Source organism: Limanda limanda, chromosome 19 (genome assembly GCF_963576545.1).
Source record: "Limanda limanda chromosome 19, fLimLim1.1, whole genome shotgun sequence".
Lineage (NCBI taxonomy): Eukaryota > Metazoa > Chordata > Actinopteri > Pleuronectiformes > Pleuronectidae > Limanda > Limanda limanda.
Window position 1 is genome coordinate 13,656,007 of NC_083654.1, and position 13,284 is coordinate 13,669,290.

The window sequence follows — 13,284 nt, forward strand, 5'->3', positions numbered from 1 at the left end:
GAAGTACACATGCCTCAGTAGAGGCTGTTATAACTGAAACATGACATTTGAACATGACCCATGCAGAAATTACATCTAGCACATTATGTCTGTAAGCATGTAAACGCATTCGCTGCCTCTGGGAGAAAGTTTCAAATCAACCTGCAGGAAAATAACATTCATGACAGCAGATATCCTGAGAGACACAGGTCAGGCCATTGTGTGTGTGTGTGTGTGTGTTTGTGTGTGTGTGTGTGTGTGTGTTTATCCTGAATGTTACACCACTGTCCTACTATTGCACATTTGATTCTGCATAACACATGTACAATTCATATTAGGCAGCCTCTGTATACGAGTGTGTGTGTGTGTGTGTCTACAATCCGCTAAGTGAACATGTGGCTTGACTGTTGTGTGACACGGATGAAGGTGGTTCTCCTGCTGAGCTCCTTCAGCTTGGCGGCGCCCACGTAGGTGCAGGTGGAGCGCAGCCCCCCCAGCACGTCACGGATGGTGTTCTCCACGTCCCCCCTGTACGGCACCTGCACCGTCCTCCCCTCAGATGCCCTGAAGGAGAAGGAGAAGGAGGGAGACACACACAGAACTCAGGCCCAGTGAGGAAAAGTCTTTGTTGAATCATCAGGATGAATCAGACACCAGTGTCTCACCTGTACTCTGCGACCCCGCCCACGTACTTCTTCATGGCCGTGTCGGAGCTCATGCCGTAGAAGAGTTTGTACTTCTTGCCGTCCTTCTCGATGACCTCACCGTTGCACTGGTCGTGGCCTGCGAGCATCCCCCCCATCATCACGAAGTCGGCCCCGGCACCTGAGGAGCGGAGGCAGAGCAGACGTGGTGCTGGTTAGATTCTGTAGATCATAACTGTGAATCTGTGACATGAGTGGAAACTACAAAAACTACAAGTCTCACCAAAGGCCTTGGCGACGTCACCGGGGCAACTGCAGCCTCCATCCTGTACAGAGAACCAATCAGTCACATGGGCTCAACCAAACAGACTGAGGCTCCCCCTAGTGGCTACATCATAGTATTATATTTATCACCATGAGACTCTAACTAATAACTTACTGTGATTTCAATAGATAAACGTATTATCTTAAAAGCTGAGGCTCTTATAATGATCTAATCTATGGATCAGGTTCATATTAGTTTAATATTACACTATCTTTACCTGATTGGACCATAGTTGATATTTGTGACAGGTGACTGATGCCCACCAGCAGAATAAGAAGCTTCAAGTACAGTATACTGATTATATATACTCTGCAATAATACTTAGTTTTTCTACTTACAGAGATGATGTGTCCTTTCAGTCCATGGGCGGAGTCTGCACACTCTATGACAGCACTGAGCTGTGGGTAACCCACTCCGGTCTTGATCCTCGTCGTGCACACAGAACCTGCAAAACACACACATTGGAAAAGTCAATCTTCAGAGCACTATCTATAATAGCACGTCATAATTAAACCAATGCTCCCGTCTCTGTAGCAACCTGAGAGCTGTACCTCTCACCCTGAGAGTGGAGCATGGAGGCAGTGACTCTATAATGCATAGATATGCTACATGTGCTGTAAGAGGCACTCGGGGGCTATAAATTAGAAAGAGAAAACACCAGGAGGGGCAGCACGAAGTGAAGAGGTTACTGGTTCGAATCCCAGTTTGGCCGGGGCCTTTCTGTGTGGAGTGGGCATGTTGTCTCAGTGTCTACATGGGTTTTCTCTGGCTTCCTCCCAGATTGGGTTCAGATTGTTGGAGACTGTAAATTGATCGTAGGTGTGTGTGAGTGTGTGTGTGTGTGTGTTTCTGTGTGGACCCACTCCTCAGACTATGATCAGATGCACCCACCTGGCCCGATGCCCACTTTGATGATGTCGGCCCCGGAGAGGATGAGCTCCTCCACCATCTCCCCTGTTACCACGTTCCCGGCCTGCAGAGGCACAGAGGACGTTACAGTTCAGTACGCAGTTCTAACCCGGAAACACCACAACCGCCGGCCTCTCTCTTACCATGATGGTGTGTTTGGGGAACTTCCCTCTGACCGTCTTCACAAACTCCACAAAGTACTCGGAGTAGCCGTTGGCCACGTCCAGGCAGAGGTACTTGAGGCCGGGGACGGCTTCCACGATGGCACACAGCTTCTCCAGGTCTGCGTTGCTGCTGCCGGAGCTGGCAGCTAAATGCTGTGGGGGAGAGTGAAAAGAGATGAGTATAAATAAAATGTGCACCATCCTGTTCCTGTAGAGACGTGGGCGACTCACCTCCAGGCATTCTGGATGAGAAGCAGCAAAGTTCTTCCATTCCTCTATGGAGTAGTGTTTGTGAATGGTTGTGAAGAGGGTGTGCTGCAGAGAGACAGAGAATATACAATATTACACCCCTGTCTGTTTCTTTATTGGTTGGTTTGTGTGATTGTTTGTGAACAAGATTACACAAAAACGACTGAATGGATTTGCACAAAACTCAATGGAAGGATGGGACGCGTGCGAAGGAAGAGCCCATACTTCGTTCGGATCTGGATAAAGGGCAGATCCAGGATCACTTTCAATTTGGACATTTTTGTGGATTTCTAAAGCAATAATAAACATGTTTAGGGGACTGATATCTATTGGTGAGGACATATTGAGTGTCTGATTCGGGCCATTCTAGTTTCAAACTATTCCAACACGCCCAGGAAGAATTGTTTATGGCTCCATGTTGAAAATTAAAAAGTTGCCCTTTCAGTTCATGACGTATGAAATAAAGATTACACACTTTCATCTCCTCTGTCAACCAGCGATGCTACAACAGAGAACAAGCATCATCCCACAAGTGAGCAGGTGTTTTACTGCTGCTAGGACGAGGCTTCTAATTCATGTGTTTCCCCCCCAAGGGCCTCGGCAGCGTCCTGGTTTCTGCTTTGTGTGGATGGGGACATGCTGACGAATGCACAAAAAACCAACAACTAAACACAATGAGGCTGTTGTTTATTTTATTTCTACCCATTCACTCACTTGGCTGAGGACCTGCGCCATCTCAAACGTCCCGGTGGTGTCCATGTTGGCGGCGATGACCGGGATGCCGGTGTACGTCTGCTTGGAGTTACGGAATGTGAAGGTCCTCTGAAGGTCCACCTACAGGCCAAGAGAATCAAAAACAAATTTTTGTATAAACCTTTACTTCCTTCGCTTCTCCTTTATTCTCTTTTTTCAATGTGACTGATGGATAATTTATCTTGCTGACTCAGGGAAGCTGCAGATTTTCTTAGAAGGGGGGGGACCAGATCATGTGACTCATGTGCTGACCCTGCGTTGTCATAATGTGGGACGCACTGAATCATTTAGACCCAGTGCTCGGCTCGGCCTGTGTCGCTGCCTGTAACGTGATCAGCTCTGTGAACCAAGCAGATCTCGCTTTGTCACACTCGCTGCTCCTTTTTCAGGGAAAGTATGTGTCTGCAGCCGTGATGCAAATCATAGCTACGAGACTCCTGCCTCTGTGAATAATATAAATATAAATATAAATATTATCCCAATGAGTGGAAAGGACAGGTCTGTTTGCTGCAGTTTTCAGAGGTTACAACTTTAGTGCAACTCACAAAGAAGAAATACATATTCACACAATCCTCTTCTAACAAATTGAATCAGTCAGTACGATGACCTTCTAGCAGTTCTCGACTTTTCTACTCACTGATACACAAGTAAATTATATTAGGAGAGAACATGGTGTTTTGAAATAGTCTGAGAATCACTATTTGAAGTTATAACAACTTGCAAACTCATATTAGCTCCAGGGAAAGTGAACAGGTGCCTTAAAACTAATGTCACATGTTCAACAGTTAAATCCAACATTTTGTGGGGGTGCTGGGTGTTTTTGTTGAACAGACATGAGCCATTTTATGTGCAAAACTCTTTCATCTGTTGAAATAGTCTAAAAGCTCAGTTTATAACCTTCCCAGGTAGCAGACAGGAAATGATGCAGCACTTCTGGCCTTTTTGTGGCCCGGACAAAACGGATGTGAGCCTCAAGTGATCCAAACAAAAGAAAAGGGGCCCATGTGGTAAACTCCATTTTGTATGTGGGGGTTGGACAACAGAGGGGGAGAATCTGGGCCAAAACAACAGTCAAAGTCCACAGTCAAAACGAGGCTATAATGATAAGAGAGGGAGGAAAGAGTTGGGAGAATGGGATGGACGAGCGTCCAGGCCAGCGCTCATCCATCTTCTCGATGCAGAGAATCAACGGAGGGCCTCTTCTCTCACGGGAGGCCGACTCAGCAGGATTTTGACCAGTTATGCCAAAGGACATTCATCAGGTGTCATCCATTTAAAAAAGAAGCATGTAAAATGAGTTCCATCATTTGCTTTGTAATTTGCATCAGACGTGTGATCATCTGCAAGACAACGTGTCGGTGCACCAGCGTGTGACAGCAGCTCTGTGTTCCTGGTCCTGATGCTCTTTATCGTCCGTGATGTCCCGACACCCGTCTCCTCTCCTATAAACAACTTTGTCACTGTCGGCTGTCTGAGCTCAGAGTCGACAGGAGGATTTCTGCTAAACGCTGCAATCATTCCAACAGCAGCAGTCACGGTGTCGACAGAAGCTTTCAGACTCGTTTCATTTGGCTGCAGCACCGACACGCTGCAATGAGCTCAGACGTCCATATGGTATTTCAGACATTTTCCTTTTCAATGCACCGTATGAGTTGGAGTGGATGAGCTGAGATATATAGAGTTGGTATTTACTCTACATCCTGGAGTAGCTGCTGTTCTCGAGCTGTGGTGTGTGTCAGTTATCCCTGATATCAGAGTTGTGTCTGGAATGTGTTCTGACTGATATTACCACGCACGCTACTATTTTTAAACAGGTCTTCTCAGAAGCGCCCCGTGTCTCGTGTTGCGTGCCAACTCTCAGGAGCCGGCTCCCCTCTTCCACCCAGGATCTAGTGATCTGGTGATCTGGTGATCTGGTGATCTTGGGTCGGCACCAAGCTCCTGATCGAGTGACACATATCTAAGTTGGAGGAAGCAATGAGGAGGACGAATGAGGGGAGGATTGTTTTTGTCCCTGAATCATTTGGTGTCAGACACAGTGAGGCCTCTTCAACCGGCCTCACGTGTCAATAACTGAGAGAAATGTTTTCTGGCAAATCTTCCTTTCCACCTCTGGTCTTCCACTTTTTCTTTTGTCGTTTTACCTTCTTCTCAGTCACTTATTGCTCTGACACCGACTCCTGTTGTTCTCTGTCCTTTGAGAAGGTCACCTCACTGTTACATTCAGGCTGTAGGCTTTTAGAACCTGGTTACACACATACTGGCTTTCGTACAAGACAATGACGAGATATTAAATGACACTGAGTCACAGTCCTCAGCTCTACTCAGACACCACTTCATCAATGATGATATGAGAGTAACCAACGGGGTGAGAAGGCCCCAGAATGCTGCCTCCTCCATTTATAAACAGTCAACACATCTCTATTACATCACCCATCATAGAAACTGTGCTTCCTGAGAACAGCTGCCCCATGAGAAGTGTCCTGATCTCCAGTCTGATAAAGCTGTAACATTTGAAAACATTATCAGAGTATAACTGCACCGACCTCTGAGCGACTCTTCAGGCTGCTCCTCTTGGGTCGGAACAGGACATCCTTGAAGTCCAGCTTGAGGTCTGAGTCCACTCGAGGCATCTTGGATGCCCAGGACACTGATGACCACGATGAGGAGGATGAGGAGGAGGATGAGGATGAGGAGATTCCCCTGAGAAGAAGAACAGCAGCAGCAGCAGCAGCAGTGGTGGAAGTCGCTCGTCCTAAGCACAAGCCACCAAACCCGAACCTCCAGACGGCCAGCGTATTTATAGCAAGAGGGGGCCCAGCCCAGCCCCGGCCCCCATGGCTTTATTTGGGCCTGGACTCCTCTCTCTCTCTCTCTCTCCCTCTCTCTCCCTCTGTCTCTCCGTCCCCACTCTGCTCTCTCTCCCCCCCTCTCCTTCAGCAGAGTGGCAGGAGCAGCAGTGGCCGAGCTGGAAGGCACCGTCCCAGCCAGGCTGCTGCAGACACACACACACACACAAACACACACACATACACACACATTCTCTCTCATTCTGTCTCTATTACAAACACACACACACACACACACATGGCAGCACTGCAGTGGGTTGAATGCTGCAGTGCTTAAGAGCACACCTGCTGTCCAGATGGGGCATTGCTCCCTAAGCTGCTGGCAGGAGGAGGGGAGAGAGAGAGGGAGAGAGAGAGGGAGAGAGGGAGAGAGGGAGGGAGAGAGGGAGAGGGAGAGAGAGAGAGAGAGAGAGAGAGAGAGAGAGAGAGAGAGAGAGGTGCAAACACAGGAAGACAGAATGTAGCAGTGAGAGGTCGTTCATTGATTAACTCTCTAAAATGGAAAAGCCATGAATTAGTCATGTGGACACAGAGCAGAACATGAGGTGTTGTTGTTTCATGTGTTGTTGTTTCAGTTTTTCCTCTCTCCTGATGGAGTGTGAGTCATATAAACTGTTGATGCTTAAGATGATCTATCGTTTGTCCTGTTTTCCTATTACATCTCCTAGCACACTGAAGAAATAAGTTATTCAATAATAATAATGATCATTAATGTTGTAGGAGCACTCGCTGTGGATTAATATTACTAGTACTATTTTTAGTCTTTGTATTAACATTCAAAGAAATCTATCTTGATCCTCAACATTTGTATAATGGGTCTTTATTAGGTATTAACCATCATTAATTCTTAAAGAGCACTATTTACATTAATGTTAGGAATGTATAAATCAGCCCAAAATATTAATATGAATCCCTAAAAATGACATGAATACAATACTTTCAGTATCAGATAAAAAGTGGAACTCTCCCTGAAAATGTATTTAAAATACATATTCAACAATAAATGCAATAAATATACATTAAAGGTTCTGAGCTTTTTAGGTCTTTGCTTAACTGAACTATATTTTCAAAATACTTCTAACAAAGGATCATCATTTAATGTCATCTAATCAAATCATAGAAAAGCAAACCTTCACATCCTTATTATACATCCATGAGGCTGCTACTACAAACGTGGACCAGTAGGTGTCAGCAGAGAGCAGCTGTAGAACTGAGCTCCACTGGGTCAACTCTCCTTGTTGAAGTGTTTCCTGGCAACTAGATCTGCCTTTGTGATATTTATGTGTCTATTTGTCACCGGCTTTGCAGCAGTGCCACTTTGTTTCTGACTGGCTGTGCTTTGTATTCCCTCTGTGCAGGAAGGGAGCATGAAAACAGAGAAAATTATTGTTTCCTTCACTGAACGCCTGAAACAAAGAGATGGATCAGGTTTACAGTGTAAAACTCTGCTTCATCATTTCTATAAGGGAATCGAGCAAAGTAAGAAACATTCAATTTAACTGAGATAATCACGACTGATACTGGATCATAACAGATAACAGATAAAGTCAGACTGATCTACAACTGTGAGGTGAACTAGTTGCTGATGCTATAAACCCACTGCTCTTTAACCCATTGGCTCCGTCCCAGTGAACTGTATTGATTAGAAGGTGCTGAATGAGGTCAGCACTGTACAGGCCCGTAAAGCGATAAAACTGATAAGGAAAGAACGTTTGGTTTTATCTGGTTCTCCTGAGTCAGGTGGTTTTCAGCCACAGCTGTAATCTCAGGCCTGATGTCGGCTGTAGGTCAAAGTGCAGCGAGCAGCTATCTCTGTGTGAACAGTGAAGTTGTATTGCTTCTATGTCAAGAGTCAGTTTCATTGGCTGAACATCGTTGACCTACAAGAGACCCTAGGCCCAGAAGCTGGTTATGTAACCCCTTAGTTTTTTTACTTTCGAGGAAACAGATGGACTGTGTTTGACATTCATGGTCCCCAGATGACTCACCTTTAAGATTTCAGTTATCCCCTGACATAAGGTCAACATTTATGAAATGCAGTGGTGTATAAAGTAGTTGAAAGCCATACTTGAGTAAAAGTATAGATATCTTACTTGAAAGTGACTCCGGTAAAAGTAAAAGTCACCCGTCAGAAAATGACTTGTGTAAAAGTCTTAGAGTTGCTCATATTAAATGTACTTAAGTATCAAAAGTATCAGGTGTGGAAATGTACTTAAGTATCAAAAGTAAAAGTACAAGTACCAAAATTAAAAATGCTCAGTGCTATTTATCAGTGGTGGGAAGTAACGAAGTAGAAATACTTTGTTACTGTACTTAAGTAGATTTTTCACATATCTGTACTTTACTTGAGTATTTATTTTCCTGACAACTTTTTACTTTTACTCGCTACATTTGAGCACAAATATCTGTACTTTCTACTCCTTACATTCTCAAAACTGGCTCGTTACTTGAGCAGCGGAGGTTGGCGAAACGTGCACCTTTACGCACGACGCACCTCTCTTGCCTTCTCGCTCCTGCAGGAGCTCGGTTCAGTCTTTATTATTAGGGCCCAAGCACTGACAGGCACTGACAGGCACTGACAGACGTGAGGCCCTATTGAAATTGTAAGGATTAATATTCAGGCAAATGAATTGGCTTTTTGAGTGCTTTTATTTGTTGACTTTACATAATTTTTTGAAGGTATTCCTTTTTCGATTCACATTTGTTTTCCCTTTCCTGCCTAGTGTCAACATCTGCACATAAATTCATAGCTCGAAGCAGCAAGTGGTTAACTTTTCTTAAAGAAAATATTGGAAGTAGTTGGTTTAAACAAAAACTGTTGGCAAATAGACTATCATTGGTTGGCCGTGTCTGAGTCGAGATGGAAAAACATAGGCCTATAGAGACACAAAACAACTCAAAAGTGTTCATTTCAGGACTTATTTCAACTGACTGAAAAATTAGAACAAAACTATATATATAATGTATAATTTTACAAATTTTGAACCCGAGATGCTGAGGTTAAAATAGTATTGGACAAGTGCATCTGAACTTCTAGAGACAACAAAGAATCAATACAACAGAATAAACAAGTGCCTCTTGATTCTACTTAAGAACACCAAGAATAGACCTGCCATTAATAGACCAAATGAACCTTTTGTGTCTATTAGCTGTATTTTGTAACTGCCTGTATATCTGCCCGCCAGCTTGTCCACACATCTACATGTAAGCCTGTTTATTTATCATTAGACTATCTTCACTGAACGGGCCTGTGTTTGTGTTTGCATTTGTTTCCAGTAGGGGGACAATACACCTGTAGGGTATCTTGCCTGTAGGGACGACAAAGTGAAGACACAACCCTGCTTGAAGTCTTACACATTAGCCAGTTTGTACAATACATATATAAGACTCAACAGCTTCTAAGTTGTGTTGAGTCAGCACAAAGGCTACTAAGGATTGGAATTGGCAATATATAGATATATAATATCTTTGCGAAAAATTATATTGGCATTATAGTGACTGGAAAACTGGGCCTGATTACCCAGAGTTCCATTTGGCGAGGTCCATTAAAAGACCTGAATTGTGTGCGTGAATATGCAGTAGTCCAAGACACAGTGTTTGTTTTTGGTTGTGTTGGCTGAAAGTTGTTTTTGCGTTTGCTTATATAATTGGTTGTGTTGTAGAAAGTACAGATATTTGTGCTCAAATGTAGCGAGTAAAAGTTAAAAGTCGTCAGGAAAATAAATACTCAAGTGAAGTACAGATATGTGAAAAATCTACGTAAGTACAGTAACGAAGTATTTCTACTGTGTTACTTCCCACCCCTGATGAAATGTTTCAACAGCTGTTTGATGATCCATGTTCCTGCTCCCCTCAGGATGAACCACAGTGAGGCTGATTACTTAACTCTTAATCTTATCTCATTATCAGCTCCAACATTTTACTGTGTCATATCTTTGGTTTACGACCAAATGGCCATTATTGAGTCCAGACAGTCGCAGATGAACTTCAGCACAGCACGTCCGCGATGTCACTGGTTTATTTAAAGTTTACGTTAAAAGTATTACATTAATTCATCCCTTAAAAACCCGCAGGCATATAAACACTAATCCAAATCACCTATCTCATATTCGTGTTTGCCAGAAGATGGTGTTTGTCGTTAGTTTGTTTTTTCTTGAAATCCTTATTTCCATGGAAGAATCAGTATCGTTCATTATCCACGTGTAATTCCGCGGGAAACTGTTGAAAATGTCAAAATCTCCCAATGTAAAATCGCCAAATCACAAACTCCCGTACATGTCATTTGTTCATCCTTAGTTTGGACATTAGCCAAGAGTTCCATTGACATCCATAACCTCCTAATATTAGCTAATGACGAGGAAGTGATAAAAAGAGGTATTAATAAAACTTGTGTTAGTCTTCATCCTGAAGGTTAGACACTCTGCCAGAGAATGTAAAGCCTCTATTGCTCCAGACTCTAAATATATCTATCACAATCTCTAAAGGTGACGTGCAAACGATGACACTTGAAATTCTCTGCATAGGGAACATTGCTGAGACTGTTTCAGTGGCCGGCCGGCTCCTGGACCCACGTGCACATAGACAACACACACACACACACACACACAGACAACTTGAGAGAGGAAACATTCCGAACGTCTCCAGCAGAGCTACGTGTTTCCCTCGGCGGTGTGTGTGTCATTGAGCCAGGCAGATGTGAGAACCACATGGCCGTGGGCGCACATGAAGATGGCGAGGCCCTTTGAAGCTCTCCTCCTGGCACGAGTTGAAATGACGACAACTTAAATATTCCATTTGTTTCTTCCCTCTGAGTGATCCAGGTAATGAGGAGGAAGGAGGATCTTCATCGAGGGGGGAACACGAGCAGCTCGGTGTTGTGTAATTCAAACCAGGAACTTGCAGCCAGATGACGTCTCCACTCCGTCAGCGGCCGCGGCTTGTGCACGGATTTCACAGAAATAGGTGGAAATGTAAAATGTAAAAATAACCCAATAAACCTTTGGGTCAAAGGTCATACGCTAAAAAAGCATGGCAGGTCTTCAGAGACCCAGTTTGACATGTTTGGACTAACCCTGATTATTTATGCTCCTATTTTCTGACATGGACTTCCCTCCTCTTGTCTATTAGATGAGAAACTATTCATCACCTCCATCCATCTCTTGTAAACATGTCACTTTGGGAACGTTTGCTGAAAGGCTCGATCACATCAGAGTCGCACACACAGTCCTGCTTCTACAATGCTGAATGCTACAAGGCTCCAACTATTGTTTATCTGCCGTAGAGGTTAAAAAACACATTAGCAGTGGTGAGAAGTAACAAAGTAGAAATACTTCGTTACTGTACTTAAGTAGATTTTTCACATATCTGTACTTTACTTGAGTATTTATTTTCCTGACGACTTTTTACTTTTACTCGTTACATTTGAGCACAAATATCTGTACTTTCTACTTCTTACATTCTCAAAACTGGCTCGTTACTTGAGCAGCGGAGGACGACGGAACGTGCACCTTTACACACGGCGCACCTCTCTCTCGCCTTCTTGCTCCTGCAGTCTTTATTATTAGGGCCTGAGCACTGACAGGCACTGGCAGACGTGAGGCCCTATTGAAATTGTAAGGATTATTATTCAGATAAATTAATTGGCTTTTTGAGGGCTTTTATTAGGTGACTTTACATGAAGGTATTCCTTTTTCGATTCACATTTGTTTTCCCTTTCCTGCTTCGTGTCAACATCTGCACATAAATACATAACTCGAAGCAACAAGTGGTCTCTAGAAGGTTAGATGCAGTTGTCCAATACTATTTTAACCTCAGCATCTCGGGTTCAAAATTTGTAAAATTATACATTATATATTTAGTGCTGTTATAATTTGTCAGTCAGTTGAAATAAAACCTGAAGAGAACAATTTTGGGTTGTTTTGTGTCTCTATAGGCCTACTATAAAAAGCACTTAGTATTTTTAATTTTTGGTACTTGTACTTTTACTTTTGATACTTAAGTACATTTCAACACCAGATACTTTTGATACTTAAGTACACTTAATATGAGCAACTCTAAGACTTTTACTCAAGTCATTGACGGGTGACTTTTACTTTTACCGGAGTCACTTTGTAAGAGTCACTAAGTAAGATATCTATACTTTTACTCAAGTATGGATTTCAAGTACTTTATACACCACTGCACATTAGTGTGTAGGCCGGTCATCTGTCTATCACATGATCTTCACACAGTCACAACTCACCATAAAACTGTAATTGTCATTTGTCCCGTCCCCCCCCTCAGGATCTATGCATCACCTTCACAGAGGAGGTGACGTGTTTGCTTGTGAGCAAAATTACGCAAAAACTGTTGAATCAGATTTCCTCGAAGCTTCATGGAAGGACGTGGTATTAGTCATGTGGAGTATTTTAACAAGTAGAAACCTTAACTCACCTCAACCCTCTCAGTTCTCATTTTTCTATTTGTCCTCTGATGTCTCCCTCTGCTCACTTCAACCATCCACAGTCTCTCGGTCATTTCTCAACACGGGATTAATGCAGCTGTGTGTAGTTGTACTGGACACGTTTAGGATTAGTGGGACAAAAGCAACTGTTCTCAGATTTTCACATTTCAAAGAGCTTATGTGCTTACAGACCTTTTTTGGGGAGTTTTCTAGTAATATATCATAATACTGCAAGCACATCAACTTTTTCTCCTGATGTGACTCATCCTGTTTTTAATGCTTCGCCTGCGCAGAGGTCAAGAGTTCATCCTGTCACTGGTGTGAAGCCAGATCTCTTTCATTCCACCTCCTGGTATCTTCAGGATAAAGTATATTTTCAGTCAGATTTGATCCGATGCTGCTTATTGAGTTTTGCATGCCTGACTGCTAATGGCAGCCTTCTTTATATGTCCCCCCCCCATCCTCTCCCTGTCAACATCGTCCTTGGAGTTTGTTTAATGGCACCGAACCCAGAGAGAGAGAGAGAAAAGACAGATAAGAGAAGGAAAGAGGAACGGGAGAAGGTCACGGAGAGACGGGGGGGTTCAGAGTCAGATTATCAAGTAGCTGCTGTTCTCTCATCTATTTCCAGACTTTAAAATCACAGTCCAGCGGAGCTTGTCATTTCTCATCAACAGGCAGAGCTGCTCCGAACCACAGACGGTGAGACTTTCCACAGCCTCTCCCAGCCTGATGATGGCTAGTGACACGTTGACCTTTCAGTGTTGCATCCACCTGGGGTGCTGTGGAAACCGGGGGGGCGATGTCCAGGGAGGTATCCACTTGACGCAGCCTCACAGGCCTGCGGTTGTTTTCAGATCCTCTCCTCACCGTTATGCTCTGGACATCTAAGACCAGGTTTTATCAAGAGGTAAACTGATTCTCCTTTTTAAGAGTCAAACCAGATGTCGTGACTGATCATTTCATGTTT

The 13,284-nt window shown here is 43.7% G+C and overlaps 1 protein-coding gene across 1 annotated transcript; it reads right to left on the reverse strand.

The window, feature by feature from the left end:
* Positions 1 to 362: 362 nt before the first annotated feature.
* On the reverse strand, positions 363 to 5,656 carry gmpr (guanosine monophosphate reductase). Its single transcript, XM_061093225.1, has 9 exons — positions 5,570 to 5,656; positions 2,985 to 3,104; positions 2,253 to 2,336; positions 2,001 to 2,174; positions 1,840 to 1,921; positions 1,287 to 1,393; positions 907 to 949; positions 645 to 804; positions 363 to 543 (listed from the first exon to the last, which is right to left on the reverse strand). Exons 1-9 carry the CDS (start codon positions 5,654 to 5,656, stop codon positions 363 to 365), a joined length of 1,038 nt encoding a protein of 345 aa, XP_060949208.1.
* Positions 5,657 to 13,284: the final 7,628 nt, after the last annotated feature.